Source organism: Pelobates fuscus, chromosome 6 (assembly GCF_036172605.1).
Source record: "Pelobates fuscus isolate aPelFus1 chromosome 6, aPelFus1.pri, whole genome shotgun sequence".
Taxonomy (NCBI): Eukaryota; Metazoa; Chordata; class Amphibia; order Anura; family Pelobatidae; genus Pelobates; species Pelobates fuscus.
This window is the reverse complement of record NC_086322.1, coordinates 293,106,001-293,123,054: the sequence shown is the minus strand read 5'-3', so window position 1 is coordinate 293,123,054 and position 17,054 is coordinate 293,106,001. Positions and strand designations below refer to the sequence as shown.

The window sequence follows — 17,054 nt, the reverse complement described above, 5'->3', positions numbered from 1 at the left end:
AGGAGTGTCTCCAATCATCAGCCGAGGCTTGATGTAGGGTAAAAGCAGGAAAATAATTGTGGGGGCAACACGTTTATTTATATGCATATGTCCCCAACAGGGGGTCAGCATACAATACATCCCCAACCACGGTGCCTTGGTGTCTGGGATATAACTCAATCACTACCAGATAATTTAATTAACTGCCAAACACTAGGGCACCTTACAACCGTATCCCCGAAACACATCTTCCCTAGAAAGCTCTCTTTGTGAGAGGCAAACTTTTCAAATAGCTCCTAGATTGGAGATGTCTAGCCTGAGCGATCATTAGGGGAAGTTTGACCAGGCCGCAACTCTTCTCCAATCTGGTGCTGAGTTGGATGAAAAGACCCAGTCATAGTTGCTGGCTTCTTGTAGCTTCGATACAGGGAGCTCTCTCTAGCCCTTGGTGTCCTTGGATCCCACTTACAAATTGCGCCCTGTTTGGTTTTGGGACCGAGTGCTAACCAGGTAAATGTTAACCAGATCGCAGCACCTCGCTGTCCGATACACCGTTCCATTCGGTTTCTTGGTAACTCCTGGTCGAGCGCACTGTGCCTGAAAGAGACTCGTACAAGTCCCTGTTGGTAGCTGGTCAACCGATTCAGCTACACAATGTCTGGTAGGGCAAGGAAACAGCGTGGAAGGAAAACCTAAGTGATTATAATACTTTTAGAGAGGTGTGGGCTGGGAGTCCTGCGCCGGTTGTCATCTTGATCTGTGTGGGCCATCAAAGTAAATAAGTGTTCACTTTATTTTTTTTATTTCTTCTCAAAAAGATGACTGTATGTATGTACAACATATCAATATTGATTATCCCCATAACTTAGTGTTTGTTACATGCAGCCTAGTGTAGTACTGGGTTATATTGTCACAAATACATCATTTGCTCCCATCATAAACACTGTACAGAAACAATATTTATTGAGATTTGTTTATATATTGAGGGTGAATGAAAAACTGTCTGACCCCAAGGTGCTTGTATATGGCTGAAAGATCATTGTACAGCGCTGCTGAATCCGCTAGCGCTATAAAATTAATAAGGATCCTGTCCCCATACTAATGCTTGGGACACATTTTTCTTTTCTTCTCTTATTCATATTTCATATATTTCATTGAAAATCAAACCCAATTCCTTAAATACTTGATTATAGGATTATATTGAAAATCATTTGGATAGTTGTGCTTTAAACGTTTGCAATATATGACTATCACTGTTTGGGATGAAAACCATGTCCTGCTTTAATGTATCCTGGCCTGTTAACACAACACACACACACTCTCTCTCGCTAAAATTTCCATGAGACGGTTAGCACCTTTCATCACACTGGGTGCAGCAGCACCTGTATAGGAAACTGACACTAAATAGATTTAGCGAGGACTGGCAGGTGGGAAAAGAATTCTAAGCTCCAAGACTTAAAAAAAAAATACAAAAGCTATAGACACACCAGACTGTCCTATTGGGTTAGGATTGACAAACACAAATTAACCTCCTGCCTGCCATTTAGATGTCATCCCGTGCTGCACAGCGTCTCTGAACCCCTCACCCTTTCCCAAGAGATTCTCTTCGCTGCACAATTGATTTTATTATTAAGTCGATTCCCTTGGGGGGAGGGAGAGGGTGTCTTGGGGGACTGGCTCCACTATTCCTGAACGCAAACGTGTAAAAGTATTGAGTCATGTTTCCTGTTTCTAGAAAGTCACTTTTTTAATTTTTTTTATTTTACATAATTCTTATATTTTTTTATTAAGCCAACATTGTCATTCTGTCGTTTGTGTGCATTATTCCCAGCCGCCAACGTTAAGATTAGTGGATCCGAAGCTTGTAAGATGCCGTTTGAATCAGTATGTCTACATGATATGACTACATCCCTGTGCATTTTTATTATCCACAAAAAATATATGGTTTTAATGAGCTAATTAGCCTGGTACTATTTGCAAATTTATATATTTGTGTGTGTGTTAAGCATTTTGTATTTTTTTTTTTTTTTTATTATTTTTTAAAGTGATTATATATATATATATATATTTTTTTTTAAGGCATGTTTGTTTAACAATGATAAAACAAGCAAATAAGGACGGTCATAATTAGTTTGCAGCCAGATGTAGAAATTAAATATTTAGCGTTGTCTGACACAGAACGCCTCTGACTTTCTTTAAACGATTAAATGTTATGTTGTTCGGTTTGGTTTTGTCTTGAAAAACGTCTCATCTCTAATGTTAGTGATCCATTAAATAGTTTACATTCACTGTAATCGTGTTAATCTTCTAGTTCAGACTATATATATATATAATTTTTTTTAATCCAATTTCCCTTTTTGTCTTGTTTCTACAGCACGATTAAACCAGTATCATTTAAACTCAGAGTACCCAAGTTCATTAAATTGCTGATCTGAGATGTACTCAAACATTATTTGTATTGAATCGAGAAACTAGTTTTTACAGCCTGGGAGGCCATACGTCCATCCTAGGGTCAGGCTTTTCCTCCCAGCAATACTGTGATCCCTCTTCCAACCCCCCACGGCTTGAAGCAGCTCCTCGCATGCCCCCATACTGGAGACATGCTTCCTAGCTTAGCCCAAGCTCCACTATAATCCCCTGTTTCACACACGGAACACTTAATAAGCGATCATGAGCATATCCACTGTGCGTGTATCTGTCTGTCTGTTTAACCTATATCTCCCTTTCACCCTCCACACCCCCCCCCCCCAATCATTCTGAAAGTCAATTTAAATAGTACGTTTCTCTTGTATTCATATCCCTGTCCTCTGTTATATGGAGCCCGGTGTTTGCTGACCTTCCCGGAGCTCTGCAGCTTCCTCATGGGGTTAAAGGATAAGACCTTTAATCCTAGTGTTATTTAATTCTTCACTACCTGTAATGCATTAGCCGTTTACCGTCCTGTGAAGTAGCTCGCAGAACACAATATGCGCGCACCCGCAAAAATCAAGGCCAGGCTCACACATTTTGATCATGCACACGCAGAACTGAATATACATGTATGTTAAAAAATTCAGCACCAATGACTAGTATACATGTACACACAGAGCTATATGTGCATGTTCTAAATACAGCATGGAACACTAATTTGTTCACATCTCGCTAACATAGGTTTGCGCAGGGAGTGTGGCTACGCGTTCTCTGTAATAGGGCCTTATTGGGTCTGCTTGTTATGTTTTGGAAGAAAATCTATATTTAAGTTAAATATAGATGGTCATTTTCTCTGGGTGAATACTCTTCTATGCTGTGCTTGTCTATGATCATTACCTGTATGCGTTTATAGAACATGTCTGGCACAACACTTCGTAAGCAGATACAGTGCTAGTCGCATGCATGTGCCCACATAACTGTATACGTCTTAAATAAAGCACACTGTGTAGAATACGCACACCCTGATTTCACAAATATAGTGTAATATACAGTATGAGGAGCGAACACACACATTCTCAAACATTCTTACATACACACGTTATAAAACACAGCATTAACACATTCACGCGCACAACTACATATAAGTATAAAACACTACATGATTCTCTAAGAGGCCTGCACACACTGAACTGCATGCATGTATTGTAAAACACACATGGTGTTGCAAGTGCACTCTCTACAACAGAGCGCAGCCCTCACCTGAACTACTCACATAGATCAACATGAACATTATGCCTCTTCTCTAATCAGATACATAGCTGTGACCTAGGTATCTTCTCTGTTAGGTGTGAATTATCATGCTTTGATTCTGTTCCGAGGCTTCTTTTGATTTACTTGTAACAGCCGGGAAATTGTTAAAATGTGTTTTTCCAGGTTACGGTGTTGTATTTTTCTGAACCTAATTAGTCGGTGTGTTTTGTTATGATGTTGGCCAGTGCTGTGCGGTGTTGCATGCTCATTACCAGTGCTTTGTAGAATTAACCCTCTGATTGCATTTTACCATTAGATTGCTCTTGTGGAGCCGATCGCTGATCTTGCCGCCAGGCTGCACACAGAGCGGCAGATGGTGGGGGGTTGTATTAGCAAGTACTCCTAAAGGATTTACAATTCCGGTATGAGGGTTCTATGGGTGACATGACGCCCAGGGCCTGCATGCTATCCTACTACTGCTGTCAGTGACATCTTACTATTCATCAACTTCTTTCACCCTGCACTCAATTATGCAACAATTTAGCTTTTTGGCCTCCTATATAGACACCCTACCTCCATCACTAGATCTCTGCCTGACCCCATTCATTTCCTGTTTCTGTTCTCCTTCCTGGACAGCATCCCTTCCGACAGCCCCCCTCCTGTCCAGCATCCCTTCCGACAGCCCCCCTGGACACAGCACCCCCCCCTGTCCAGCCTCCATTTCGACAGCCCCCCCCCCCTGTCCAGCATCCGTTCCGACAGCCCCCCCTGGACACAGCCCCCCTCCTGTCCAGCCTCCCTTCCGACAGCCCCCCTCCTGTCCAGCCTCATACTCTGCCTGCCCCCCTCCTGTCCAGCCTCATACTCTGCCTGCCCCCCTCCTGTCCAGCCTCATACTCTGCCTGCCCCCCTCCTGTCCAGCCTTATATTCTGCCATGATATTGGGTGTATAATATTAAGGTAATATTTGTGTAAACATACTAACAAAGAGAACTACTGACGTGTATAAAATTGCTCATTTTTTCATGCTCCATAAATTATATGGAACAGAAGCCAAAAAGAGTTACCTGTTCTATGTATTTGGGCTGATGAATACTGTAGCCATTGCTGCTGCCCAGGGGTAGTGGGAGTTTAAGATCAGATACGCAGTTTTCGTATTATATTGCTTTGAACTGTAATTTAACTTTCCCATGATGCTCAGTAAATCTTTTATGGTTTGGTTTTGGTTTTGGACCGGTTTAGTGTCACGGCAGCCATTAATAAAGGGATACTATAGTGCCAGGAATACAAAGCTGTATTCCTGGCACTATTGTGCCCCCTCCCCCCACCCCCTCTCTCTGGAACTCTGTTTTACATTGCAGTACGAACTGCATTAGGGACAGTGCACCCAGACCACTTGAATGAGCTGAAGTGGTCAGAGTGCCTATAGTGTCCCTTTAAAGTCACCTGTAGTGATTCTAGAGCTAGTGGTGCCCGGTCACTGTCCCAGCAGTATCGGCAAATTATTTTTAGTCTAGTTTGACTCTTACCTTGGTCCTGTCGGTTTTTCTCAAAGCTGGAAAAGCCAGATGTCCGTTTTATTTTCAATAGGGCTGTGTCTGTGCAGACACACTACGAAGCAGTCCCCTGGGTAGAAGATGCAATGAATTTTCTGGTTTCTTGCAAATTATACATGCACAAAAACAAACTGAACAGATTTTTTACCTTATTTTGTTACTTAATATTTTCCATACTCTCCTGTGTATAAACCCATGTTTTTTTCTCTTTTGTTCCACCCAGCGAATCAAAATGGCGGACCAGCGGCAGCGCTCTCTCTCTACCTCTGGGGAGTCTTTATACACCGTGTTGGGGTTGGACAAGAATGCCACGTCCGATGACATCAAAAGATGTTACCGGTGAGTTGTAAAGGGCCCTTTGCCTGTCCTGTGCCCCCCCCCCCCCTTCTAGTATGTAGTAGGGCGTGGTTCAGTAAATGTTCTGCCCAGGACAGTAGATACGTCTCCAATGAGCATCCCTTCTCCCACAATCCCTTGTACACGCAGGAAGTTGGCGTTAAAGTATCACCCCGACAAGAACCCCGATAATCCTGAGGCATCTGAAAAATTCAAGGAGATCAACAACGCCCACGGAATTCTGACAGATGCCACGAAAAGGAATATTTATGACAAGTACGGATCCCTGGGCCTGTACGTGGCCGAGCAGTTCGGAGAGGAGAACGTCAACACATACTTTGTGCTGTCCAGTTGGTGGGCCAAGGTGAGGATGGGTGCCAGGAGGACACTTGGTGTTAGTGCTGTAGGATCTGAGAGGGGGATACTGTGGGTTCTGGGAGGAGATTGCAGTTGTAGGTGTGTGCACCTGCTGTATGTAGTTTTTGGAGAATTGTGACAGTGATTAAGAAAGGGATACTATGGGTATTTAAAGGAACACTATAGTCACCTAAATTACTTTAGCTAAATAAAGCAGTTTTAGTGTATAGATCATTCCCCTGCAATTTCACTGCTCAATTCACTGTCATTTAGGAGTTAAATCACTTTGTTACTGTTTATGCAGCCCTAGCCACACCTCCCCTGGCCATGATTGACAAAGCCTGCATGGAAAAAAAAACTGGTTTCACTTTCAAACAGATGTAATTTACCTTAAATAATTGTATCTCAATCTCAAAATTGAACTTTAATCACATACAGGAGGTTCTTGCAGGGTCTAGCAAGCTATTAACATAGCAGGGGATAAGAACATCTTAATTAAACAGAACTTGCAATAAAGAAAGCCTAAATAGGGCTCTCTTTACAGGAAGTGTTTATGGAAGGCTGTGCAAGTCACATGCAGGGAGGTGTGACTAGGGTTCATAAACAAAGGGATTTAACTCCTAAATGGCAGAGGATTGAGCAGTGAGGCTGCAGGGGCATGTTCTATACACCAAAACTGCTTCATTAAGCTAAAGTTGTTCAGGTGACTATACTGTCCCTTTAATGAAAGTTGGTGGAAAAGCTGGTATGCAGATATGGTACATGATAGTCTCATCAATATTCTGCTGCCAGGAGAAGCCAAAGGTAAGTCATGTTGGTGTGGGTAGAACGGTGCTGGGTATACCTGCTATATATATATTAATTGGATATACTGGAATGCTGTATATTTATTAGGGTACTCTCTGTTGTGGGAATATATATTGGGGTACCACAGATAACTGTGTGCTGTGTTATGGTGTAGTGAATAATTGAGGTATTTTTACATTGATGTGCAGTTTTATAACTGAATTTAATGTGTATTGTAGTTCTGGAATGCATTGGTTGGAGTGCTGTATGCGTGCAAGGTGGTATATTGATACATAGTGTATAGAATGTTTGAGCTAGAGATGACTGTGGGATCCATATACCGATGACTGTGAAATGTATTGATTTTGGTGTAATATATGGCTGGAAAACATAGTGGGTAACATACGGGCACTTTAGCTGTAGGTACATTGCAGTAGCTGGGAAATGTGCACAGTCGTGTATATATAGCTGAAGATGCAAGTATGAAAGGGTTTTAAAGTGACTGCAGTCCCCTGGCGCTGTCCTTCCGTACAGCGTTAAACTTATTTTAACCGCCTGTGCTACTTAAGCTAATGAAGTCTTTGCCTGAGCAGCAATGAATGGCTGTGATTGGCTTAGATTATCCGATGACCACATTCAGCCTATCACAGTGCCCATTTCTGGTATAAATAATTGACTAGAATGAAGTGTATAATCTCCAGTAGGGTGTGGGCTGTAGGCGGCCTTATTTAGTTTTAAACTGATCGAAATTGATTTAACACCGAATTGAGAGACCGCGCCAGAGGACTCCAGGCACTATAACCACTTAAATTAGATGAAATTATTATAGTACCTACAGTGTAAAGGCAGGGATGTATATGTGTGTTAAATCGGTGAATACAGATGGGTATTTGGAGTTTCATATTGTAGATGCATATTGAATATAGGTTTTTGGGTGTGTGAATGAATGCAGGACTGTATTAACAGGGAGGGGCGATGTGTGTGTGAATGTAGGGTTGTGTGTGTGTGTGTTTGAATGCAGGGCTGTATTAAACAGGGAGGGGCGATGTGAGTGAATGTAGGGTTGTATGTGTGTGAATGCAGGGTTGTATTAATGGGGAGGGGCGATGTGTGTGAATGCAGGGTTGTATTAATGGGGAGGGGCGATGTGTGTGAATGCAGGGTTGTATTAATGGGGAGGGGCGATGTGTGTGAATGCAGGGTTGTATTAATGGGGAGGGGCGATGTGTGTGAATGCAGGGTTGTATTAATGGGGAGGGGCGATGTGTGTGTGAATGCAGGGTTGTATTAATGGGGAGGGGCGATGTGTGTGTGTGTGTGTGTGAATGCAGGGTTGTATTAATGGGGAGGGGCGATGTGTGTGTGTGTGTGTGAATGCAGGGTTGTATTAATGGGGAGGGGCGATGTGTGTGTGTGTGTGAATGCAGGGTTGTATTAATGAGGAGGGGTAATGTGTGTGTGAATGCAGGGTTGTATTAATGGGGAGGGGTAATGTGTGTGTGAATACAGGGTTGTATTAATGGGGAGGGTTGATGTGTGTGTGTGTGTGTGTGTGTGTGTGTGTGTGTGTGTGTGTGTGTGTGTGTGTGTGTGTGTGTGTGTGTGTGTGTGAATGCATGGTTGTATTAATGGGGTGGTGTGTGTGTGTGTGTGTGTGTATGCATGCATGCATGCATGCATGCATGCATGCATGCAGGGTTGTATTAATGGGGAGGGGTGATGTGTATGTGGTGGGCTGTGTTTGGACACAGATGTATTTGCACCCCTATCCCTCTCCATGTCTCTGCCCTGCTCCTTCTCTAATGGTAATCTGTGTTTTGGGGTGCTATACATGGCTTAGTATGTATATATTTAGATGCAGTCCATAGCAGTGAGCGATATGTACTTATGTGTTGCAGACTAATGACTGCGGGAGCATATATTGGGGTGCTGTGGATAACCATGGGGTGTTTATATATTGTCATTCATGGTATAAATGTGGACTCCCCCTTTCTCCAGGCACTGTTCATGTTTTGTGGACTGATCACCGGCTGTTACTGCTGCTGTTGTCTGTGCTGTTGCTGTAATTGCTGCTGTGGAAAATGCAAACCGCGACCACCAGAGGGCGACGAGCCAGACTTCTATGTGTCACCTGAAGACCTGGAGGCACAGCTACAGTCTGACGAGAGGGGTGAGTGTGACCTTTAGTACTTCCTAGTTTATGCTTTATTATTCACTTTTTTTTCCCCTCAGATACCTCTTGTCTGTAGCCCTTCGAGCTTCGCCCACTCACTCCTCTTCTGTCCTTCTCTTTTCCCACCTCCCTAACCCTGACATGTTCTGTCTCTCAGCAGACACCAATGATGGCCCTGTTCTGGTACAACCCAGCTCTGCCACAGAAACCACACAACTCACCAGCGACTCCCACGCCAGCTACAACACCGAATCGTTCAACTGAGAGTACGCCAGGCCCCCCGGATGACTAGGATTAGAGAGGAGGGGGAGGAACTGAATCTGTCCCTGGTCCCCTTTGTGTAAGCATCCCCCAGCCTCTTCATCTGACCAGCTTTTATCTGCTCCCCCTTGTGGTGCGATGATTGAATGTCCCGAGAAAGCCGCCGCATGCTCACTATTCACTCCTCCTCTTGACAAACTATTTTTAATTTATTTTTGTTTTCTTCATGTCTAGTTTTTATTAGGTATATTTTTGTATGGGACCTGTTACTTCCGCAACCCCGAACCCCTCTCTTTTGCCCCTGCGGTGCACACCAGTCTCCCCTCCCAATAAGGAATCTAACGTAGTGAACACTATTTCCGGTTCTGCTCAGACTATGGGTTTTCGCCCTCACATGGGGAAGATCCAGTTTTAATCATGTGTCTGTGTGAGTGACTGTATCAGGATGTTTGGATGTTATGTGAGTGGTGCTTGGTGCTGACTATACTGCCTCTCTTGGTATAAACGTTTAGGGAACCCCTCCGTTACGGGTGCAGATTAAGAAGCTGTCTGTCTTCGTTACCTCTTATTTGAAGGTGAGAGAGTCAGCCCAATTTGGAGCATTCCCCTCACCCCTTTTGCATGCAGCCATCTTAGCCATTAACATCTCCTCGCCCCCTCTCACGAGGTGCTCCGCTTAGCTATCCTTATTGGAATTACAATTCCTAATGAGCCTCAGCCAGCAATAGGCGTGTTTTTGCAAATCCTTTTCAAAGGATGTTCCACATTTTACCTCCACTGTCTGTTAAAGGGTGAGGAAATCAGATTGGACTTTCTCTGCTCCCTGAATTTTCCTGTAAACTAGAGATTTATAAGAGAGTAAGGAGCTCCCCTCTGTTCAAACGCAATCTTTGGTGCAGTAGTGGCGGTATACTTAGCTGTGCATTGTGTGGGCAGTGCCATATTTATTTGTATATAATGTCAGTAGTATATACAGTGCTGTCTTTATTTGTATATAGTGTCACTAGTGTACACAGCGCTGTATGTGTATGTATGTGGTGAGAGTATAGCCTTCTCTGTGCTAAATAGAATTCATCCGAACTCCTTTCTCCCTTTGTCGTCAAAACTGAGCAAAAACTCTTACTGGCCTCCACCAGACCATAATAATCTCAAATTAGCAGTGTGATTTTTATGCTTATAGTTTCACTACAAAAAAAAACCTTCACTACCTTAGCGACCCTTTGGCCACTGGATCCATCTGCAAGACCTTGCAGTGATTGATCTGATATACTGTATCAGGTTCGTTGCAAGGCTTAAGTGCTTCGTCATTAGGAAACCAGCACCAGGCTGCATGACAGGTGATCCGAAAAGGCTCAGACAATGCGTGACCTCTATCTGTTCTAGAGAAATGTCCTGTCTACCAAAATGAAAGAGAGGAACTGTTAAATAAATGGCTGATCTGTTCACAATCAATCATGTTCTTTTTAATAAAGTTTATTCACTAAACAGTTGGCAGGCAACTTGCACAATTTCTGCCAAAATATTTGAGTTGGAAAAATATCTAAATTTTAGCCAAATTCGAGAGGTTTGTTCCAACTCTGCTGCTTTGGAAAACATATTTGTGAGCCAGTTATCAACAGTTTAGTGAATGATTTTTTTTTTTTTTTTTTTTTTTTTTAAAGGAACGTTTATTTGTTATCACTGTTTTCTAATGCACATATGAAAGAGGAATTTAGTGTAAACTGTGTTTGATAAATTGTGGGAGATAAAATAGCCAAAATTAAACGTGAAATGGTGACAAAACCACAGCCTTCTTATAGAAAAATGGTTTATACACGAATTTGCTTCTGTTGGCTGTTAGATATATTTTAGGGCACATACAAGCCAAAATGCCAGTTTATGTAACCTTGCAAATTAGCCAAATAAGGCCGCGATTTAGTGAGCTTAAAATGATTTAACACTGTAAGAAAATTATCCAAGGGATTTATCTTCAGAGTCTACAACAGGGGTAAGCAACCTTCGGCACTCCAGATGATGTGGACTACATTCACCATAATGCTCTTACACCCTTAATGCTGGCAAAGAATCATGGGAGGTCTAGTCCAAAATATCTGGAGTGCCGAAGGTTGCCTATGCCTTGTCCGCAGAATGTTTGTATAGAAGTCATTTTGAAATGTTTCTAACCGTATTAAATCATTTGGAAAGCTTATAAAATCGAGACCTATGTGTGTCCTGCAAAGGATTTTTCTTACCCTCTGAATGGAAATGTATAAATATGGGGATAATTTTCAGCATCTTTAGTACATTTCAATCCTTTTAACCCCTTAAGGCCTGTGTTGACTTATGCATCATAACAATCTAGTCCTGAAATATAGTATCTCAGACGTAATGTCTGATGATAACTATGACTGCCCATGAGGGCCTAATGTCTCGAAGGACCTCATTGTTATGATGGCGTGAACCTAGCATTGATTTTTAAAGTGGAGCTGTCATTTGTCTGTCTGTTTGCACAACCAGGCAGCCAATTATAAATTAACAAAGTTTTTTTATTTTATTATTTATTTATTCTGCCGTGTTTATTTTTAATTTATGCATTGCATGCCATACTGTCCTGGCACAGCCTGAGTGTACAATGCAAATTCCTGGCGTGTCATAGGCTGGTGACTTTGCTTTGCGTGGGGAAGAGCTGTGGATGTACCGTAGGTTTGTTTTTTTCACTTCCCTCCACTGTTCTCCTCAACCCAGTAAACCCTTCAGTAGGACATTCGAGGATAAGAAAATTAATAAGACACCTCCAGAAAAGTGACAGCCCCTCCTTAAAGGGTTAATTATGTATAGCGGAACTGTATCTTCCCATATATTTCTTACAAAATAGCTGCTGAACTGCTATTTTGCTTTTTTTTTAGCAGACTTCAGGAGAGCCACTTTTGTGAACTTTTCTTGTAAACTGATGGGTAAATTTGAGATTGGGCAACTACATCAGCAGATGCCCAGAAACCACTTTCTTTATCGTCACATGTTTACTGCTTCCTCAAATATCTGCTTAAAAGGCATTGTCATTTCTCCTACCAATCTTGGTAAATGTTTTTATCTGCATACAGTAGAAGGTTGCAACACTGAACATAAAACGTCTAAATGCCTGCAGTCACTAAGCATCTCTTAAAGGGTTTATGCCAATGTTTGTGGGGGTAACGGGTAATTTATCCCTTTTAGTGTCAGTGATTTTTGTTCCTTTTCTGATCTACGTGATTGAAATCCGTTATGATCTGACAGTGGGTTCTTATCTTAGAAGCGGTGAGTGATCTGTAAATGGCTGAATTCGTAGTGCGCATTCCCCGTGTTAGAGAATATGAAGGAGGGGTCGACGCCTGCACATCTGTTCTGTTATCGGGGGCTGGGAAGGGGGATTGGGGTAACAAGGAGGTCCCTCTGAACATTTTGCAGAAAAGAGAATCATGTTTTGTTTGTAGCATGTCATTATGTATGTCTGAATATTACCTAATGTGAAACAAAACCAGAAGGAAGTTAAACTATCTGAACCACTACCTGTAAAATAAATGTTTCAGTGCAGGAACCTCTACCCGTCTGCCGTGTCTTATTCGTGTCTTATTCGTGTTTTTGTAAACGCAACGAGCCAGTAAATCCTGTCTCTTTCACTTTTTGTTCTGCCATAAGACTTGCACTTCAAATTCTGGTGCTCACACCTCTAAGATTGCTGATATGTACCTCTCTAGCACTTAATTTTAAGGGATAGAGCTGGAATCTATTTTATTTTAAAAGGGACATAATCATAAAGAACATGACAATCATTTGTTAATCTGCTGATAGTTTACTTGTCTGTTGCACTAGCGGTTTGATCAGTAAAGGGAATGTATAGGTTACAAAATGGGTAAAAAATTCATTGAAAATATGCTTAAAATGTGCTCAAACGTGCTTGCCAATGCGTCTCATAGTCACATTGTGGATACAGGAAGTATGTAACGTGTTATGAACACATACAGCTACTTAGTGAATGTACCCCAAACACATGTATGCCATATACCAGTTATTTAATGATGTTAGATTTTTTTAAAGGTTTACTCTAATAACCATGACCACATCACTGATTTGAAGTGGTCATGCTGCCCGGAGTCTTCATGTGCAGCGTTTTGATATAAAATGCTGCACATGCGAAGTTTAACCCCTCTGCTGTTGGAGATTTTGCAGGTTTTGTCAGTCATTGGCAATGAATGGCAACAGCCGTGGTTTCTGCACCTCTGCAGAAGTGTGTCACCAGACCACCAAGGAGCCTTGGAGCTCGTGGGGACCAAGGTAGCGAAGCAAACTGTTGCTTAACGGTTTTCCTAATTATTGGGGAACCAGGGCAGGGTACTCCTTGCATCATAACCACCAAAGTGGGCTGTATTGGAGTAACCTGAGCTATGTAACTAAATAATTGCACTTTTATAAAAAATTTATATATATATATATAATCACACTAAGACTGAGGGATATATATTGTGTGTTCAATAATGTTGAGCTGTAAAGGTTTTTAAGTCTGCAGAATATCTCACACAGGAGGCTGCTGGCAGGGGGTAATGATTTATGCTGCATTAAATGTTTTACACCTCTGTGCAGGGAGATGCAATCAACCTCCTGAGAGTTCTAAAGTAAACAAACTGATGATTCTGGATGTAAAAGTCCAAATGGAGAAATAAACTAAATACATTCATAAAAGGCAGAAAATTGAGCAATGAGACACACTAAAAGGGAATGATCTATGCACCGAAACTACTACAATAAGTGGTATTGGTGCATGGCCAGACCCTTTAACATTTTTTTGACCGGAACCTAAATAACAAACATTTTTGCTTGATGACCCATTCTTCAGTTTTAAAATTACCTCCGTCACCTGTTCTGTAAATAACCGGTAACATATAATAAACCCTTTTATTAGACTATTAGTAGTGTCAGGTCAGGAAAGCAGGGCTGGTGCACTAATTTATTGTGGACATTTTCTTGAGACTTGACAAACATGACCAAACGTTGTTAATCCAATGAAATAGCGTGGTGTCCCAGCCAGACAGCAAATGCAAAGATCAGCTGATGTTTTGTGACAACCTACGCTCTTACCACATGTTCCATCTCTGTGTTTCCTGCCCTCAACCCTTGCCAAGGTTTCCTGTATAGGTAACGTTTTCAAATTAAGACAGGGCTGTTTCAAACTATGCATTGCAGTCCCTTTAACAAACTCATATGCGGCCAAATGATGTAACAAATACAGCAAAAGGCGAATTAAAAATAAGCTGAGACAGACCCCTCATCGGAGGCAAATTTAAAGTGTTTATAATAAGTTACGGACATGTATCACAACTCAGTGGAAAATGAAATCTGGACTGTTTTAGTGATGTCATTGAACGCTGCCGTGATGTCATGCAAGGATACATTTCCAAGTTGGGTTTATTTCCTGGTCACGTCAAAAATATTTAATTCCCCAAAAATAACACATCACAACATATTGAAGGTGCTACAATTGTGTGTGAAACTGCCTAAAATATGTTCAGAGTTTCTGTTCAATAAATTAAAGACACGTTTTATATGGAATGAACACGTGCTAATATTTTCAGAGAATTTGCATCATCTCATAAAAACAAAACCTTTCAAATTTAGTTTCTAGGACAATTTATGTCCTTAGGATGGTTGGCTAATCAAGTTGTCTTTTTAATTACAATTGACCCGTCATCCGCAAAATGTGTGAATTACAAACTGAGGTTTTAGGAATTCTTAAAATGTGCATTTGATGTTCTAGTCAAACTGACAAAATATATAGATTTAAATTACCTGGATTATTATCTGGTGGGCATTGGTCAGGAAAATCTGATGATCTGACTTGCAGGTTAATATATTGTAGGTTGATATTATGCTATCTCTAATGAAAGTCTACTTAGAATGGAGTAAACTCCTTCCAAAAATATACATGTTTTAAAAGGTATATGTGATGACTTGCTTTGCCCATTTTCTTAAAGGATCACTATAGGGTCAGGAACACAAACATGTATTCCTAACCCTATAGTGTTAAACACCACCATATAGCCCCCCTGGTCCCCTCATGCCTCCATAAATATAGTAAAAAATCTTACTGTATTCAAGCCTGAAGCTGTAAATCTGCATGCTGTTAGACTCAGAAAAACAAGCTGTCTGCTGACATCATCAGAAGTGGTTGCCTGATCCAATCATAATGCTTCCCCATAGGATTGGCTGAGACTGACAAAGAGGCAGATCAGGGGCAGAGCCAGCAAGATTCAAACACAGCCCTGACCAATCAGCATCTCCACATAGAGATAGTTGAATCAATGAATCTCTGAGGAAAGTTCAGTGTCTGCATGCAGAGGGAGGAGATACTGAATCACAGGATGCTGTGCACAGTGCTGCCAGCAGATATGAGTTGATGGAGGCATATTATGCCTCCATCAACTCTGAAGTCCCTCTGGTTCACTGTGAATGACTGCAACTGGAGGTGTTCCTAACTTCCAATGTAAACACTGTATTTTCATGGAAAATACAGTGTTTACATGAGAGGCTGCAGGGAGCTATACTTCTCACCTGAACAACCTCATTAAGCTGAAGTTGTTCAGGTGACTATAGTGTCCCTTTAATTATTCCACACTTTTGGTAAAAACTGATAAGTCCACTCAGCCCATGTGGTTAGAATGATGAGGGTTGTGAAAATAGCAGTTAATAAAAATATATTCCATCGTTATAAACATTATTTAAACCCTCTACCCCACAAAAGTATATATGAATGTAACTAGAACTCAACACATATTCCACGTTCTGAAATGTATACAGCAGTAATGTTCTTTACAGTGTAAATGTTTGTAGAATTCAATTTCCCATGATGCTTAGATCCTTAGCGTTTCACAAACAAAGTGGTTCATTAATGGCTAGGATAAAATGTTTTCTATTACTATTTTACACACTATTTGTCATTTCGGAATTGTTCCTTGATATATTCAGATTTTGGTTTTGGGAATGACGGCTATCGGGGAGCTTTACGTAGACAGAATATTATAGAAAGCACTTGAATGGGAACGGTCAGAATGCAGGATTTTAAATGTCTTGTTATCCCCCATAGTTAACCTATGTTTGTGGGATCTCAAATATAATGTGGAAATCAAGTTATTGAGCTCTAATCTGGAACGGAGTCTTTCCAACGTACCCAGTCGACTGTAGTTTGAAGTGCCGCACTTTCTGCTAATAAACATTGTAGAATGTTGGGGAAGAGAGACAGAGACAATGTTTCTCCTCCAACAATGCAAAGCATGCCCTGTCTGTGCCAGGACTGAACTAGATTGGGTTGTCACATGGGGAAAAAAACCTTAAAACACGTTATGGGTGATTTTCAAAATGTTTATTTAATGCAACACGCTGGGCACCATAACAACTTTGTGGGAATTAAATTGTTATAGTGTTAAGAGGTCTCTAGTGCCAACTTACCATTATGGGGTTGAACCGTCTGACTAGTCCTCTTTTATCTTCACCAGTTGTATATGGATTGATGACCGTGAGTGAATTCAGAGTAAAAATGGCGGGCACTAGTACGAGAAGCTGACAATCTAGCTCTTAAAAATCATCTTTGCTAGTTCTTGCCAGAGACAACACTGTTGCTTTGCCAATGATTGAGTCTCCTAGACGAAGCCGGTTTTCTTTCAAGCAGGCGTTAGGTGGGAGTAAATGGCACAAACTAGGAGTATATTTAACAAGCATTGACTATAGCAGATGCTCTCTGAGTTAAACAAGTGGAAGGATGAGTTAACCTTTTCTGTGCTGACGTGAACCTCAATGTTCCTTTAACACAGCAGGCATTGTACTGTTTATTAATGTTTCTTTACAGGCCTAGATTTACAGGAAATAAGTAAATTAATAAACCGCTTTGTTCGCAGACTGCGTATATTGACGTTCTAACTCCTGCCAACAGATTTCTTAGA

General features: G+C 41.4%; 1 protein-coding gene across 5 annotated transcripts in view; it reads left to right on the top strand.

The window, feature by feature from the left end:
* DNAJC5 (DnaJ heat shock protein family (Hsp40) member C5) overlaps positions 1–11,476 on the top strand; it is a 39,957-nt gene extending 28,481 nt beyond the window's left edge. For 4 of the 5 annotated variants that reach the window (XM_063459463.1, XM_063459462.1, XM_063459465.1 and 1 more), the window contains 4 exons: positions 5,419–5,534; positions 5,682–5,895; positions 8,673–8,844; positions 9,005–11,476. In XM_063459463.1, the coding sequence (XP_063315533.1) occupies positions 5,428–5,534; positions 5,682–5,895; positions 8,673–8,844; positions 9,005–9,111 (600 nt within the window). In that variant the 5' untranslated portion in view covers positions 5,419–5,427 and the 3' untranslated portion in view covers positions 9,112–11,476. The remainder of the gene's footprint in view (positions 1–5,418; positions 5,535–5,681; positions 5,896–8,672; positions 8,845–9,004) is intronic. The other variant, XM_063459466.1, reaches the window with a different exon arrangement.
* Positions 11,477–17,054: the final 5,578 nt, after the last annotated feature.